The following is a 16627-nucleotide window of genomic DNA, read 5'->3' as shown; positions in this document are numbered from 1 at the left end:
AAACATCTATCCTACAAGTAGTCAAGAGAGAAGAAAAAAAAGAGCTCAAGAAAAAGAATACATCTGAGTTGAAGAAAAGAAAAAGAGAAGAGAAAAACAAAAGAGAAAATAAAACCTCTCAAGTTTCATTGTTGTATAGCTTACTGTTGTAAGAGAAAAGAGATAAACACATGCGAGTTTTTAGAGTGCTTTGTATTGTAATCACATCCTCTCTATGCGAGATATAGTCTAAACAACTTATAAGCAATCGTTGATTGCAATTATGAAGATAATTAAAATACTTACAATTAAACTCAGTTTGAGTTAAGAAATCTTAGCAAGGTTGCTAAGTACCAGGAGTGGTGCGAATACTCAAAGGAAAACTCGGCTAGGGTTGCTGAGTATCAGGAGTGGTTCGAATATTCAAAGGAAAAATCTCGTCTAGGGTTGCTGAGTACCAAGAGTGGTGCTAATACTCAAAGACCAAGAGTGGTGTGAATACTCATTTGTAATCGTGTGAAGATTATAGTGGAACCATCTAGGGAGGAGACTGGACGTAGCTCAGTTGGAGTGAACCAGTATAAAAACACTTGTGTAATTATCTCTTCTCTTATCTAAACGATCCTCTTACAAAAACCAGCAGTTGCACTTTACTTCTAAACACAAGAATCTTCCAAGCTAAACGATTTTTTTTAAAAGTAAGTTCCTACAAAACACTATAGGATATATTCTGAATAGCACGACAAAAACTACTATCGTTTATTCATCTTTATCAAGTCGACCGTCTAATCTTTTCAAAGAAAATTTCAGGGCTCGATAACATGCTATATCGGAAGGGTTGTGAAATTTTTTTCATTAAGATTATTCAACCCCTAACCACCACCCCCCCCCCCCCCTCCCCCCTCCTCCCCCCACTTTCTAGTGTTTTTCAGGTACCTCACTTGTAAACCAACATGGGAATGGAGTTGTTGCTTGGAGGAGTTAAACATGCTCCAGATGTTCACTTTAACTTGATTTTGTGCAGGAACTTGATGATGGTGGATATGATAACATATTTGGTTCTGGAAAATGGAAGCTCACCAAAGGTAACTTTATTGTGGCCAAAGGGGAGAAAAACTCTAAGCTTTACTAGACAAAAGCTTTGGTTGCTAAAGATAGTGTGAATGTCATGTATATGGAGTCATCCTAGTGGCATTGAAGGATTAAGCATTATCAATAAAAAGGGACTTAAGTGCTTAGCTAAAGAGGATGTTCTCTCAGGATTAAAGAGTGAGAGTTGGAGAAATGTTCTGATTGCATGGCTAGTAAGCAAACCAAAGTATCATTCAAGAAGCATCCTTCCTTTAAGAAGTCAAAGTTTCTTGAATTGGTGCATTCTGATGTTTGGGACCCATTAAAGGTAAATTCTTTTAGTGGTGCACTTTACTTTGTTACCTTTATTGATTATTTTCCAGAAAGCTTTGGGTCTATGCACTATAGAGAAAGGACCAAGTGTTGGAAAAATTTAAAGAATTATATGCTTCGGTTTAAAGGAAATCAGACAAGAAGCTGAATCACATTTGTATTGACAATGATGGTGAATATTGCAAGCCATTTGATGCTTATTATAGGTAGTATGGTATTGCACATGAGAAGACTCCTCCCAAACATTCTACTCTGAATGGTTTAGTAGAGAGGATGAACAGGACATTGATTGAAAGAGTTAGGTGTATGCTTTCTAAAGAAAAATTGTCTAAGCATTTCTGAAGTGAGGCATTGCTTACAACAGTACATGTTATTAATCTAAGTCCTACAGTTGCTTTGAACTTAGAGGCACCAGACAAAATTTGGTTTGGCAAGAATGTTACCTATGATCATTTGTTCGTGTTCCAGAGCATGAAAAATCAAAGTTGGATGTGAAGAAATGGCAATGCATCTTCATTGGTTTTGGTCATGATGAATTTGGCTACAGGTTGTATGACCCAGTTGAGAAGAAAGTTGTTAGAAGTCGTGATGTGCAATTCATGGAAGATCAAACCATTGAAGACATTGATATGGTAGAGAAGTCTACATATAAGAAAGATGACAATGTGGCTGATGTTGATCCAATTTGGTTATCTATTAATGATTTGAATATTGATGTTCATGATGATGAACAACATGGTGATACTGATAATCAACAGGTTAAAGATGGCTTGGATGTTCCTATTGATAATGTTGATGAAGAAAAACATGTGTCACAAGATGAGAGTTTTGGTGATGTACCTGAGCTACCTTAAGTTCATCCTAGAAAATCTAAAAGGCCAAAACAACCTTCTAAGAAGTACTTTGCCAATGAGTATGTGATGTTGACTGATGAGGGAAAACCTGAATGTTATGAGGAGGCCATTGAGAGTGAAGAAAAGCAAAAATGGTTGGATGCAATGTAGGATGAGATGAAATCTTTGCATGATAATCACACTTACGACTTGGTGAAGTTGTCTAAGGGTAAAATAGTCTTAGAGAATAGGTGGATTTTTAGGGTGAAGCAACGGAGCAATTTTACATCTCCCAGATACAAAGCCAGATTAGTGGTGAAAGGATTCAGACAAAGAAATGGTGTTGACTTCAATGAGATTTTCTAACCTGTGGTGAGGATGTCATCCACCAGAACTGTGTTAAGTTTAATTGCTACTCTGGATTTGGAGGTTGAGCAGATGGATGTGAAGACAACTTTTCTTCATGGTGATTTGGAGGAAGCGATTTACATGAAGCAACCAATTCGAGGCAAGGAAGACTATGTGTGTAGGCTACGAAAAAGCCTGTATGGTTTGAAGCAGCCTTCAAGACACTGGTATAAGAAGTTTGAGTTTGTTATGTGTGAGCAAGGCTACAAGAAGACTACTTTTGACCATTGTGTTTTTGTCAGGAAATTCTCTAAGAATGATTTCATTATCCTGTTGATGTATGTTGATGACATGCTTAATGTTGGGAAAGATGTATCAAAATTGACAGGTTGAAGAAGCAATTGGGTGAGTCATTTTTCATTGAAAGACATGGGAGTTGCTAGAAAGATTCTTGGTATAAGTATCAGTCGTGATAGAATAGAGAAGAAACTTTGGCTATCATAGGAGCATTACATTTAAAAGGTGTTGCAAAGATTCCAAATGGAAAATGCTAAAGTTGTAAGTACTCCTTTTGCTACTCATTTTAAGTTGAGTGTTAAACAAAGTCCTTCAAATGAAGTTGAGAAGATAAATATGAGCAAAGTTCCTTATGTTTCTACAGTGGGTAGTTTGATGTATGCAATGGTATATACAAGGCCTAACATTGCACATGATGTCGGTATAGTCAATATACTTTTGTCAAATCTAGGTAGATAGCATTGGGGTGTTGTGTAATGGATTTCGAGGTATCTTTGTGGTATTAGTGGTTTGAGGCTTTGTTTTGGAGGTGATAAGCCTATTTTTGTGGGTTACTCAGATTCAGATATGACTAGAGACATTGATTCCAGAAAGTCCACTTCAGGCTATTTGGTTCAGTTTGTAGGGGAGCGTTGGCTTGGTAATCAAAGTTGCAAAAGTGTGTAACATTGTCTACTACTGAGGCAGAATTCATTGCATTTACGGAAGCGTGTAAGGAGTTGTTATAGGTGAAGAAATTCTTGTAGGAGCTTGGTTTTGTGCAAGGTAAATACTTGGTTTTGAAGCTTGTTGTGAGATCATCGATTTTGCGAATATCTCCACATAGTTGTAAGGGGGAGATTTGTTGGGTTATTGGGCTTCCTTCCTATGTGAAGAATATGCCCAAATAATGTGAATCATTATGTTTCACTTTGCTTTAGTGGAGATGAGTCAGATTAGTTGGGCACATTAGAGTTATTTGAAGAGAGGGAAAAACCAAGTGAGAGATAACAGAAGAGAGAAAGTCTTTCCCGCATAACACAAAATTTGCATTGGTATTTTTGTCGTTGTGAAATTGTTCACCGTTGGATCAGACTGATTTTTGGACAGTGGGTTCCAGACGTATGGTTCTTCATTCTGACCGTTCGGATCGTCAATCAAAGGTCTAGTTTGGGAGAAAACAACATCCCATCAGTAGCTCTGTTTAGGAGAACTTTCATCTTCTTTGTTCTCATTTGTAAGAATTTATGCTTAGTTAAATTGGCTTATTGAAAACACTATTTAGCGTTTTTATTGAAAACTTTTTTGTATCCTATTATTGATCATAGTGGATTTTTTCTTTGGTCTAGATAACTCGTGGTTTTTATCATTGCATTAAGGGGTTTTCCATGTTAGAAATTGTTATTGTCTCTTTGTGTTTTGGAGTCTGTTTTTTTTCTATTTGTTTTTTGGTATTTTTTACAAATTCTTGTAAGAAAAGAGACTGAATTTCTGTTGTGTTATTACTCTTTGTTAAATTGTTATTGTTTTTTTTTTTCTCTTTTTCCCATCATTTTAATCACTCTATAATATTTCTTTATCTGCTTGTAGTTTTATGTAGGCATTGTTGTTGGACTTATATTCTGTATTGTCATTTTTATGTGAAGTTCGCGCTTTGATTTCAAGCTAGCAGAGTCTGAGAGAAATAAATATTGTGTTAGAGCATAAAAGAAGGAGGCATAAGCTCATGGTAGGGTTATTCTAGAAATCATTTGTTAATTGAATTCGTTGTGATGGATTTTGCAATAAGAAAATATAATATGACTGTTATATAAAAAAATCAACGTAATAAATAGTATTTACCTTGTCATTATTATAATCAGCATAAAAAAATATAATTTTTTTATCTGGACTGTGGATTATTATTCTTACCATATAGCTAAATGTCCTAATTACCTATTGTATAGGACGATTTTCTATGAGCTGGATGTGAATGCTTTGGTTGACTTCTCAACATCAACATTTGCGAATTTTTTTTCTCAATTCATTTTTAAAAAGTACGTAATTTGTAAACTTTCTGGCATGATTTTTTCAATCTTTTGGAAAAAATAAAAGAAAAGAAAGGGGGAAAATGCAAGTGATACAGTTCATTATTTATAATTCGACATAATTCTCAAACGTAGAATGAACACTTAAAGATTCTAATTGAATAAATAATATTGAGAGTGTTTTTTGGTAATTTAAAAAAAGTTACAATAATATATGGATAATTGGCAATTCGTTATCCCTTTCTTCTTAAGGAGTACGAAATGATAAATCTGTTAGATACAACTAAAACACAATATAAATTTGTTGTGACATTTATTTCAATAATAATTAATAGAATTTTTGAAATAGCAAATGAAGTTTTGGAGAGAAAAGAAGGTGCAGTAATAAACAATGAATTGCGTGATCGAAACGAAAGGGAAAAATAGTTGTTAGAGCTTTGGATCCGCTAGCTTTTAATTAACATATTACGACAACTTTACTTGCAAAAAGTGCTTAAACTTTGCGTCTAAAGTCTTGTTTAATGATATTTAAATTTTGTGACTTAAAGCATTCACAGCGGCGTTCAAGTATGATCCAACAAAATCCAACTAGAAGCAGCCTCCATTTCTTGTGTTTGTGGGCCATTCTCTCTGTTTTTTTACATATATTGTTTCATATGTGATATCACTAAAGAGACCTTCGTAGAGAGGATGGTTTTTAAATAGTTCTTATATTTTAAAAAACTAAATATGTTTTTAACTTTTATCTTATCATATATTTTTATTTTTATTTTAGAGTAAATACATTTAAAGAATTTAACAATATTAATTATTTTTACATATTAAATAGTTTTTCGAACTCACATTTAAAATAAGATGATGGATAAAACAGATAAATAATTTAAATATTAATCTAACATATTTTTTTTATGCATAAAAAAATTAATATAATTGAATTAAAATGGTTATATTTATTATTTTTTAAGTTTGAAATCAAATTTTATTAAAATTTTTGATAAAAATAAATTTTAATTTCATATTAAAATGTAGGAAAAGAAAACATATTTAATTTTTTTTAAAACTTGATGATCACCTTACTAACCATTTTTATATATCTGTTACGTAAATTGCAAATAAAGTGTTTTAAATCATTCTAACTTGGGGTCCAAGTACTTCAACTCTATTCGTTAACATCTAATAATGATGAGCACAGTATTTTACAATATTAAACTAATTTTTTAAATAGGTAAATACTACTCGTCAGTACTTCTATTTAAGGAAAGATATTAAAATATGTAAAAATTGTTCTCATGTGATTTTTTAACCCTTCTCATAACTTGTAATGATATTTGTTTTCAATAATTTAACAATATCCTTAAAAAACTTCCAAACATAAGTTAGTTATCATTTCTGACACTTTGCATAATAATTATGGAACATAAAGTCTCTTAAATGGTTAAGTTGATTGGAAGACTATGGTTGGTAAGTCAATGATAAGCTATAGGAATGGAGGGCATTATAGTAATGAAGTAAAGAAATTACATAATGTGCAGTCTATCCAGCTTGATCCAACCGCGTACAGGGCAGCCGTGTCCTTAACGAGTTGGCACTTCACATTTGATATGTGAAACTTGAGACCGAAAACAAAAACTACTAATCTGTCTCTTTCTCACGCTACGCGTCCAAAACCCCCCCACACCTTTCTCACTCTTTCTCTCCCATATATATATATATAGTATATATGTGGAAAAAGCACCCAACATCTTTCATCATCATCATCATCATCAATATCAGCACATTCAAAAAGAGTTTCCACTATTATATACGCATACACTGATCTAGTATTCATCAGGGTTGTGTTGTGTTTCAACAACATTAATTGAAGAAGACTTGGCGTTTACTGATAGTTATAACAGCTATCATGGGTTTGAAGAAGCGTGGCTTTGGTCATAGAGCATGGAACCTGCTGCGAGTGACATTGCTGTGGGCACGTAAAGGTGGGGTGTTGAGACGGAGGGTAGCGATGGAGCTGCGTCTTGTTCCAAAGTACTTGAAGCGTCTCGGGCACAGTAATACGCCGCCCAGCCATATTCATTACTTTGAGCGGGAGCTGTCCTTCGACAAGACCCCCATTTTCCATGTCAAGATGTACCGTCCAACCTCTATGCGCTTCCACTTGCCTCACATTCCTTGTATTAACCCACAAGTTGATTTTGAATATGATTTTAACGACGACGACGATGATGATGTTGAATATGATACTGTGAGAAAGAGTGCCCTCACGGCTGCAGGAGACCGTGACCAAGAATTTTATCATGATTATGAAAGACGCCTGGAGGTGATGTCTTGTGGTGAACAGGAGGAACAACAAGAAGCAGATGCCCAAGGGATAGATAAGCGAGCCGAGGAGTTCATAGCAAAATTCTATCACCAAATGAAGCTGCAGCGCCAGATTTCTCTTCTACAATACAATGAAACACCCAATAGAGACACGACTTGTTGAGCAGTTTTACAAAACTACGTGCGGCTTACTTCATTTTTCCTTCTTTTTCTGTTGAGATTTGATGCCACTGTCAATGTTAAAACATTTTAGTAAAATAAATGAGAGAGTACTTCGGGATTCTGTAAATGCCAGGAGCTACATTTGAGTTCTACTATTTACATTTTTTTCATGATTATGCAATAAATGCTACAGAGCTTGGCACTTGTTCAGCTCCAACGCTGTACAGTCCAATGTAAACATGGAAATAGAATGGTGACTAAGAATAATGATACCAAATTAACCGGTGTTTCAGCTTGGCACTTGTTCCTCAAAATTAAAACTACGTGATCCTTAGAGCAACTCGTTAAATTATCATCAGATCTTAAAGAATAAATTAAGTTTCTAATACATAAATGTATAGAAAATGTTAAATGTAGAAAGCCGATTTTCAGAAACAGTAACTATGTTAATCATATGAAAATAGCGATAAAAAATTGAGTTTTAAAATCGTATGTACGAATCAACCATCATGTCATAAATTCATCATTATAGTTTCATCCATAAAACGATTTCTAATTTCCAAAACTCTGTAAACAAACCTTCCAAAATAATTGACCATGAATTAGCTCTTGGTTTTGTTGAATAGAAAATACAAAAGCTAACAAGCGTAGATACAATGAAAAACATCACGTATATTTGGGGTAGCATGGTGAACTCATTAACCTCTGAAGCGGTAATACAAAAGTCCGTAAATGTCAGAGTTAACGGTCAGTAATGCAAAATGTGACTGCTTAAATAGTAGCAAAATATGTGCCATATTCATATTGAATTATCATCAATACATTTTTATTCTGCAACGAAGGTCGAAAAGATATCGAAAATGAAATATTACATTAAAGGACATGGTATTACATCAACGGCAAACTACACCCACCGGAAAGTGTTTGGCCACTGCCCAGATATATTTAGAGCGTGGCCAAGACTTGCCGATATAAGCAAAAGACCCTATGAGCCCTACAAAAATACTATTCTAGCTGCCATCCTTGATTGCACTATCGTTCACAACCGAAGATACACTAGTATTTGCAACCTCCTTTAAGCATCTTGCCATAAAGTTGATATAAAAAAATTAATGTGAGGTTTTCTGATGATAATAAAACAATGGATGTGGAGGTGTGAATAATATTACTCGGCGACTAAGCTATAGTGTAAGCGTAGGCAGCTGCAAATGTACAATATTACTCCCTTCCCTCTCCCCAACTTTTTTCCCTCTGGAGAATCAGTTTACAATGGGAAGATTAAAATATTCTAGGAGAGGTTCTTCTAGTAATAAAATCAAAGATCAACTTCCATTTTGTCTACTAATATACGCTTCCAATTTCCCTGTTGCGGCCAATATGAGACCTACGTGCAGCATCGTAAAATGTTTAATAGACAACCAAAACATAATTGATGATAATAGGTATGAGTTAATTGAAATGAGAAAGGGGAATTAAGTGTTTGAAACTACCAACTCAAAACAGATGGTGAAAATAACTTTTAAGTTCATTCATTATATGGTCCTTAAGATATAAAAGACGAGTTAGTGAGTAGCCAGTACCTAAAAACAAAGCAGATGGCCTAGCTGGTCGTGATTTGAATTCTGGATGGAATTGCACGCCTACATAAAATGGATGACTTGGAAGCTCTAAGATCTGCACGAGAGAGAATTTATGAAAATCCACAAAAGTAGAGGTAGGGTGCAGAAAAACAAGTGGAGAAAGAAGCAAGAAGCAAATTCGGTGTAACGATAAAATATAGGAACACAAAAACAGGATAACAAATGCAACCACAAATCAAACTGAGATTATCAACGTTTGTTAATGTTGCTTCGCATCAACATTACTCAAGCTAAAAACTTACCTCCATTCGTTTTCCACTTTCATCCTTCCCGACAAATTGAAGTCCAGCTTCTTCCAAAGTTCCAATCACATCTGGATTTACCTGCATTATGTTGACGTCAAATAACAGAACATGTACCACATCACACACATCCCCCCAAACGATCGCAGTCACAAAAAGAAGCTTCACAATCAAACCTCATATCTGTGCCGATGTCGTTCATCCACATACTCTGAACTACCGTACCTAGCAATTACGAACAAGAGCAAAATGAGGAAACATTGTAGAACTGTAAAAAAAATTTCCACAACACTTGAATTTTTCAGATCCACATTCCTTTCAAAATATTCAGGACAAGTAATACTCGTTAAATTCTTTTTTCAATGTGAGTGTGTTTGTGTGGGAGGGTGAAAGGGGAGGGAGGGATTTTCGTTGAAATCAAACTGATGATCAAGCACCGTAGTACTTGAATAAACCCAACCTCATTTATTGACATGTTTCTTTCGTAGTAAAGCAGGCCTAGATTAAGACTTAATATTGGTCAATAGCCCGGCACCTCTTAAAAAGCAGTATAATTGGGGGACCAGGTGAAGATGAGTTATTTCAATACAGGGATATCTGACCTGCTTTTTATTTATTATTTCATCGACTTAAAATACTACCTAAGGGGATATAGCTAGGTCACATACAGCTTGGAAGTGATACAATCAGATGTCTGTAAGAGTGTTCTCCGAGATCCAAGTCTCATGGTACTTCCCATATGCGTTCGTGAACCCTGTTTATGACAGAGTCATTACAAACAAACATAAAACTAGAATAGGGAAAACGGGGAACTGGGGAGCTCAGACACATACATACCTCTGGCATGAAAATCACAACAGGATTTGGTGTTTGGGCATCAAACTCTACACTGTTTGCTTTTTCCCAACACAAAACCTTTGAATGAATGTTGAATTATAATGTTAAAAACATGTAGTTAAAAAAGCCAAACATCACAAACAGATATGTTACTTACTGATCTAGCAAACTCAATTACAGAAATTTGCATTCCCAGGCAAATCCCCAGGTAAGGAACATTGTTCTCTCTAGCATATTTGGCAGCAAGCATCATACCTCTCACACCACGATCTCCAAATCCCCCAGGAACCAAGACACAATCTGCGCTCTGTAAGTGTCAATTTTAAAAAATGGCTGTCGTCAGAGTCAAAAGCAATGTGATAGATTCAGGGGGAAGTATATGTTAGAAGGAATAAGGGTAATAGACAGTTATAACTGTCTGTGAGGTGGGTTGTTGTATGCAGACTATTATATATAGTCTGTACAGGAGTTGTTTTCAGTAGTTTTTTGGAGAAAATTGTAAGTGAAAGGAAGGGAGAGACAGGTACTCCCGAAAGACCTGGGATTTGTGTGTGTACCAGTCACTAGATACAGAAAAAGCTGTCTGGTTTTCATAAGAAAATCATCCAAGAACCTGTCTTGGAGTTCTTTCCAGTGTTAATAAAATCTGGGTACCTATCACAATGCATATTTCCTGGTACTGTATCAGCCCAATTTGAAACATGATCCAACAGTTCACTATCGATACTATACACAGAAAGCATGTCATTTTTCCCCAACTAAAAAGCCTAAAATCTAGCAGAGGGTAAGGTACATTATCTAAAAGTCTGAGGTTTCAGAATTTGCCCACCACCATATGCTCAAGATATAATTTTTGAATAAATTTTAACAAATTGTACGTTATGCTAGGGCGTTTACCTTCAAAGTCGCCCAGGCTGCAGCATGTGCTTCTGGTGTCTGAATAGAAACACAATAAAATAAGCCAGACATTCTTCAAAGTGACAAGTAACCTAATTTCTTCAAATTCAATTTGAAAGAATCATTACTGATTTTGCACTCTCGTCTTCTAGGTCAGACGCTGCAATCCAGTCAATTGATGGCTTAAAAGAGCGTGCAACACAAGCATGCAGAAGGGCCTGTAAATAATTAGGCATTATTAAAAACTATTACACAAATAAATAGATGTAAAATTATTCAGTGCATTTCAATGACAGCCCTTGTTTCGAATTGTTAAAAAAGACTTGCAAAAACAAAATTTATTGTTAAATGAAAAAGCCACCACGCTGCAATGGAAGTGAGTTAATGCTCCTAAATTGTTGTTCACACTTTAATTATATAAAACAACAAAAATGCTTATTGCTACCAAAAGGAAATAGCAGTTCTAAGGATATGGTAAGAATATGAAATTCAGATTATTTCTCAAGAAAATGACATTAGATTTATGGGGGAAAATCAGACTAAAAGCAAAAAAAAAAAACAGAATTTTAAATGTTATTGTCAAGTTGTGCATATATGATAGATTCCCTATTTTTAAAACCAAGTCAATAGCTACATAGTCAATATAACAATCTGCCATTAAGTTTTCAGTTAAATATACTGTCATCGTGCCCCTCTTTCGATAAACATGAAATAAGAGATAAAACACACCTTTACAACCGATAAATATGAATCTGTTAGACCAACATACTTTCCGACCATTGCAATCCTAACCTGTAAATTTCAAGTGCTATCATGATCATTGCACAATTTATTATAAAATTTTGGAAAAAGCATTGCAAACTAAAGATGTAATACTAACAGATTCAGTAAGACTGTCAAAGGTCTCGGCCATCTCTGTCCACTGCTGCAAATCAGGAGGTGTAGCTTGGCTGAAAAAGAATTTAGTAAGTGTGAAGAAAAAAACAAGTATTATATATCCAGCATGCCTAAGTATGATCAACTTTATTCCGAATAATGAATATATTCTGTCTCACTCCACTTATGATGTAGGATGGCAAGAGGGGTCATTTAAGCATACATAGATTACAGTTCAACTGTTCATGCAATTAAGCGCAATTACTGTTGTTGACACTGCATGTTATTGAAGTAGAATAAATTTATCAATGGTTTTGACTTTGAAGGATGCAGAAGAAATAAAGTTTATATCATCCCAGTCAAGGTTTGAAGACTTAATTTATCAAATTACATAATAACTAGAATTTTCTTCTATCTTTCTTAAATCAAGAAATAGTCTACTTTCTAAGAAAAAAACTCACTTGAGTAAGTTAAGCTGCTGCAGAATTGAATGATGAGCATTTTGGTTCTGAAAATAGCAGCCAATCATAAAAAAATCCACAAAATATAAAAAAAGAAGCCAAGCTTCAATGCAACCAAAAGATTTATAAAAAACCCACTCTCAATAACAGGGGAATATGCCAAATGTTTGGTACATCATGGATGTTCAGAATATTCTCAATCTGTGAAAAAGCATACAGAAATATAGATCAATTAACCGATAGAACAAAACTCTCAGACAACTGAGCTGGGTTCACCAACAACTTACGGGAACATGGCAAAATTTTGAGAGTTTTTCTTTGGTACTTTCTAGAAGAGGCTGCCAAATTCAAGAACGAAGTATTTCAGCAGCTAATTAACCAAACTAGCACCAAAGACAACAGCAAAAGTCAAAACAGAAGGAAACATTTGAAAAACACTGAATTACAGTTAATTTTAGCAATTAGAAAAGATGGAGAATGTGAAATTCAAGTAATCACCACATTGTCATAATAGTATTATTAAGGTAAGAATGCAGCTTAACATGATAGCTCCAATTGTAACAACATAATTTCCCTGGGGAAGAAAGAGCTAAACAAATTCAACACAAGCTCGAGTAGTTTTGCATAGTACTCAGTCTGTCCTTTTTTACCAAGAAATCATATTTCCTAAAACAAAAACACAGTACCTTGGGGTAATGAAATGGGAGAGAAAAAGACCGAGAGAATATAGGTTTTAAGGTTCTTTTCTAAGTCATTAGGCTTCCTTTATCTATTTACATGTACAGAAGAATGTTGCATGTACAAGGTCAAGCCCAACATCCCAAATACTCAATCTAACAATATTCATCCTTGTACTACCCTTTCTAAAACTTAACCACAATTCTAACAGGATCCAATGCATTAGTGCTAGAATAATGAACAAACACACCCAACCAAGAGTGATACTACCTTGCCTCATCTAAACTGTTAAAGAACAACTTTGAACATCATTATGTAGGCCTTTATATAGACTGCATTAGAGCAACTACAATGCAAGGACCATGTCAGTCAGCGGGGATTTTGTTATAAGACCTGAGTCTTAAACTTAAGACTTTTGAAAAGACCTTTGCATTGGAGATGTTTTACATGTTAATCTGAAAAACAGTTTTTCATCCACTGAACAATAGATTAATGGTTAGACAAAAACAAAAATAAATGAACATTTATCAACGTGACTATGACAAAAAATATGAAAAGCGTGAAAGTGTCAACCACATTCAGAAACATTATTATCATCAGATTCTTTATCAAATAGTATTACTAGGGAACTAGGTAAAGCCAATTTTCTGACTTTTACCCACACATTTAGTGAAAGACCCAACTTTAAAGGTAAAATGAACTTCCATTAAGATGAGCATATTAACAAATATTATCATAATCATATTTGTTGCTAAAAGTGGAACCTGAGTTTTGTAACTGATGCTCGTGTCAATAATTTCCTTGGCTTAAAAGAAAGAAAATAATAGTGTAGTGTGCAAGTGGGCATTATAAGATTAAGTGAGCAAGAATTTTGTAACTGAAGCTCATTTCGTAATTCCTTGGCTTAAAGAAAGAAAATAACAGTACAGTGCGCAACTGAGTACGCTAAAATTAAGTGAGTAAGAAAAATATATGTACTGATACTCCCAAAAAATTCAAGAGCGAACCTTACAACACAAATAACTTTTTAAAATGCTTCCCCGTACTAAAATGGCAGAACAATATACCTCAGCAGAGCGACTTGTTAAAAGATGAGGTGTCAATCCCAATGCTCGCAGTTCCCTGACGCTATGTTGTGTAGGCTTTGTTTTCTGGAAGCAGAATATTGTACCCGAAATGAGAAAAAAAATCAATTTAAACTGTTTGCTGCGTTAATGCACAAGTAGTTAAATAGTACTTGCTCTCCCACGACACCCAACACTGGTATCAGGCTAACATGGATGAGACAGAAGTTATCAGGCCCTGAGAAGGAAACATGAGAATAAAAACAGAAAAAACGTATTATAAATACTATGTATCAAGATAACATTTCATTGCTATAATAAAAAGTAAAAATTGTCAGCCAAAGAAAACATTTCATTGCCATACTTGGACTAATACTTTTTGTTAGCTTGCCTTCCATATTGGGGTGATCAGGGGAATTTTCAAAAAGATTTAAAAAGGTTTCCGAGTCAAACATGAGGAAAATTATCAGAAATTCAATAATAATAAATAATTTGGGACAATACAAATCATAGCCGTAAAGGGGCCATAACGGTACTGAGTAGCATACACAGAAAGAGAGGGAAACGCTATATTGTCTACCGTTAGTTTAAAAGAAAAATATTCTATTTCATACCTACTTGAAAGGACAATTGCCGTAGAGCCTCAATAAATGGCATAGATTCAATATCACCTGTAGAAAGACATATATGATCCCGTATTATTGATTGAAGAAGATGGTGCAGTTTCAATAGAGGCATCATCCCCAAGTAAAAATCTTACCAACAGTGCCTCCCAACTCAATCACACAAACATCCGCAGGGCCCTCTTTTCCGTCCACGGGAATCACGGCAACGGACTCAATCCAATCTTTGATAGCATCAGTGATGTGCGGAACCACCTATTTTGAAATACCAATGACTCAGCAAACCAGTCCTTATTATCCATAGTCCCATACAAGTAAAACAAATATGTAGCAACAAGAGTTAAATGGCATACGTGCGGTGTATCACCTGAACAGTTTTCCCAAGATAATCTCCTTTACGCTCCTTCTCAAGAACAGACTAGTCACAAGAAACGAAACCGTTAAGCCACAACAGCAAAATCACTCTCCAGTATCCTGTAACTGAGTTCCATAACCATTAGAGGAAAAGCACTGCAAAAGCAAGCATGCACCTGGTATATTTTTCCAGTGGTGATGTTATTATCCTTGGTAAGCGTAACATCGAGGAAGCGCTCGTAATTTCCCAAATCCAAATCAACCTTTCTCCGAGTAAAAACATAACACAGTTGAAATTGAGCACCAGCTCGGCGGAAATGAAATTAAAGCATGCAGAGGTGAAACAAACACTGGAAGAAGGAAAAAAACCTCTCCGCCGTCGTCGAGAACAAAAACCTCCCCGTGCTCGAAGGGAGACATGGTGCCAGCGTCGATGTTCAAGTATGGATCTGCATGGGAGCAGTTGAAAGGTGAGAATTAGTAGAAAAGCAGTTGAAGGAAACAGAGGAAAGAGAATAAATGGAGAAAAAGAGAGAACCGATTTTGATGGAAGTGACACGAAGGCCACAGGCCTTGAGAACGACGCCGATGCTGCTGGCGGTGACGCCTTTGCCAAGGCCACTGACGACTCCCCCGCTGATGAGCACGTATTTCATTTGGTTTTGGGGGAAATGAGAGAAGTTCGCAGACCAAGTGTTTGGGTTTATACCCGAGCGGGAAGGAAGGTTGAGACGGTTATGGAATGGAATGGGTAGTATGCATTAAGGGACGAGAGTGGTGAAGCTGACGGTCCCTTTCGAAATGGTATTTAAAAAAACCTAAAGGCAAAAATGAAAAAGCGTCTCAACTCAAGTCTCGTCTCCACCTCTTCCATCATGTTGGACTTATAGCCGCCTACCGCCCACAACTGTCCAACTTGCTGCTTTGCGCATAATAAAAAGCCAAAATAAAAAATTAAAATAAAACGTTTTAATATCAGCTATATCTATTTTTGTGTTAAAATTGTTTTTCTATTTTATTGTTAATAATACGTTAATATATAGTAAAAAAATACCAACGTAAAAAATAAAACATAATAAAGAAGAAATGGAAAATGACTTTTGTACCGGAGGATCCCAAGACGGACAGTAAACGAGCAGTGATGAAGTCGGACAGTTGCGTATGCTAAGCGAACTCCCGATCAATTTAGGTAAAACACTAATTAATTAATGATTGAGTTGTGATTAGGCTTTGAGTAAGGTCTGGCTAATCCAAAGCGCATAATCAAAACTATAAATACAGGTCAAAGGTAAGAAGTAGACATATTCATTAATTACGCATTTATTACAACACTCAAATTACCAATCGGACTATTATTGACTTTGGCATCGGAGCACCTTTGGCAGGTATACCTCTGGTCGGTGGACAGAAGATTGGGAGAGTATTAACCAGACAGAGCTTGGAGGAAATTGTGTAGGACTTAGGTGACTCGACCCTATACCGAAAGATTTTGACACCCACCATGAGGCCGAGTGACTTAGAAGACCCATGCCTGGTGGTGATGAAAAAAGGGTTCAATACCTCCTGGTGGAAGCTAACACGTCATATAACGTTCTCTTTGGCCGCCC

At 35.5% G+C, this 16627-nt stretch overlaps 2 protein-coding genes across 3 annotated transcripts; one reads left to right on the top strand and one right to left on the bottom strand.

Moving 5' to 3' along the window:
* The first annotated feature begins 6588 nt into the window (after window positions 1-6588).
* Window positions 6589-7640, top strand: LOC124826550 (uncharacterized). The gene has a single exon (XM_047299386.2). It carries the CDS (start codon window positions 6768-6770, stop codon window positions 7347-7349), a length of 582 nt encoding a protein of 193 aa, XP_047155342.1. The 5' UTR covers window positions 6589-6767; the 3' UTR covers window positions 7350-7640.
* Window positions 7641-8124: 484 nt separating this feature from the next.
* LOC124826549 (uncharacterized) lies at window positions 8125-15928 on the bottom strand. Of its 2 annotated transcripts, XM_047299383.2 has the most exons (22): window positions 15559-15923; window positions 15390-15469; window positions 15197-15283; window positions 15034-15084; window positions 14804-14921; window positions 14658-14714; window positions 14217-14281; window positions 14047-14130; window positions 12589-12639; window positions 12440-12502; window positions 12302-12348; window positions 11845-11914; window positions 11694-11756; window positions 11093-11182; window positions 10965-11003; window positions 10225-10374; window positions 10068-10145; window positions 9899-9984; window positions 9407-9455; window positions 9231-9311; window positions 8929-9022; window positions 8125-8732 (listed from the first exon to the last, which is right to left on the bottom strand). In XM_047299383.2, the coding sequence occupies exons 1-22, from the start codon at window positions 15674-15676 to the stop codon at window positions 8671-8673; spliced, it is 1683 nt and encodes a 560-aa protein (XP_047155339.2). In that variant the 5' UTR covers window positions 15677-15923; the 3' UTR covers window positions 8125-8670. The 2 variants fall into 2 exon arrangements, 1 of the variants encoding a protein (XP_047155339.2); XR_007027872.2 differs by lacking the exons at window positions 8125-8732; window positions 8929-9022 and having other exon boundaries at window positions 9872-9984; window positions 15559-15928.
* Between the last annotated feature and the right edge of the window lie 699 nt (window positions 15929-16627).

Source organism: Vigna umbellata, chromosome 8, assembly GCF_029865625.1.
Source record: "Vigna umbellata cultivar VRB3 chromosome 8, Vumbellata_1.0, whole genome shotgun sequence".
Lineage (NCBI taxonomy): Eukaryota > Viridiplantae > Streptophyta > Magnoliopsida > Fabales > Fabaceae > Vigna > Vigna umbellata.
Note: the sequence above shows the minus strand (reverse complement) of the source record. Positions and strands in the feature narration are given on the sequence as shown.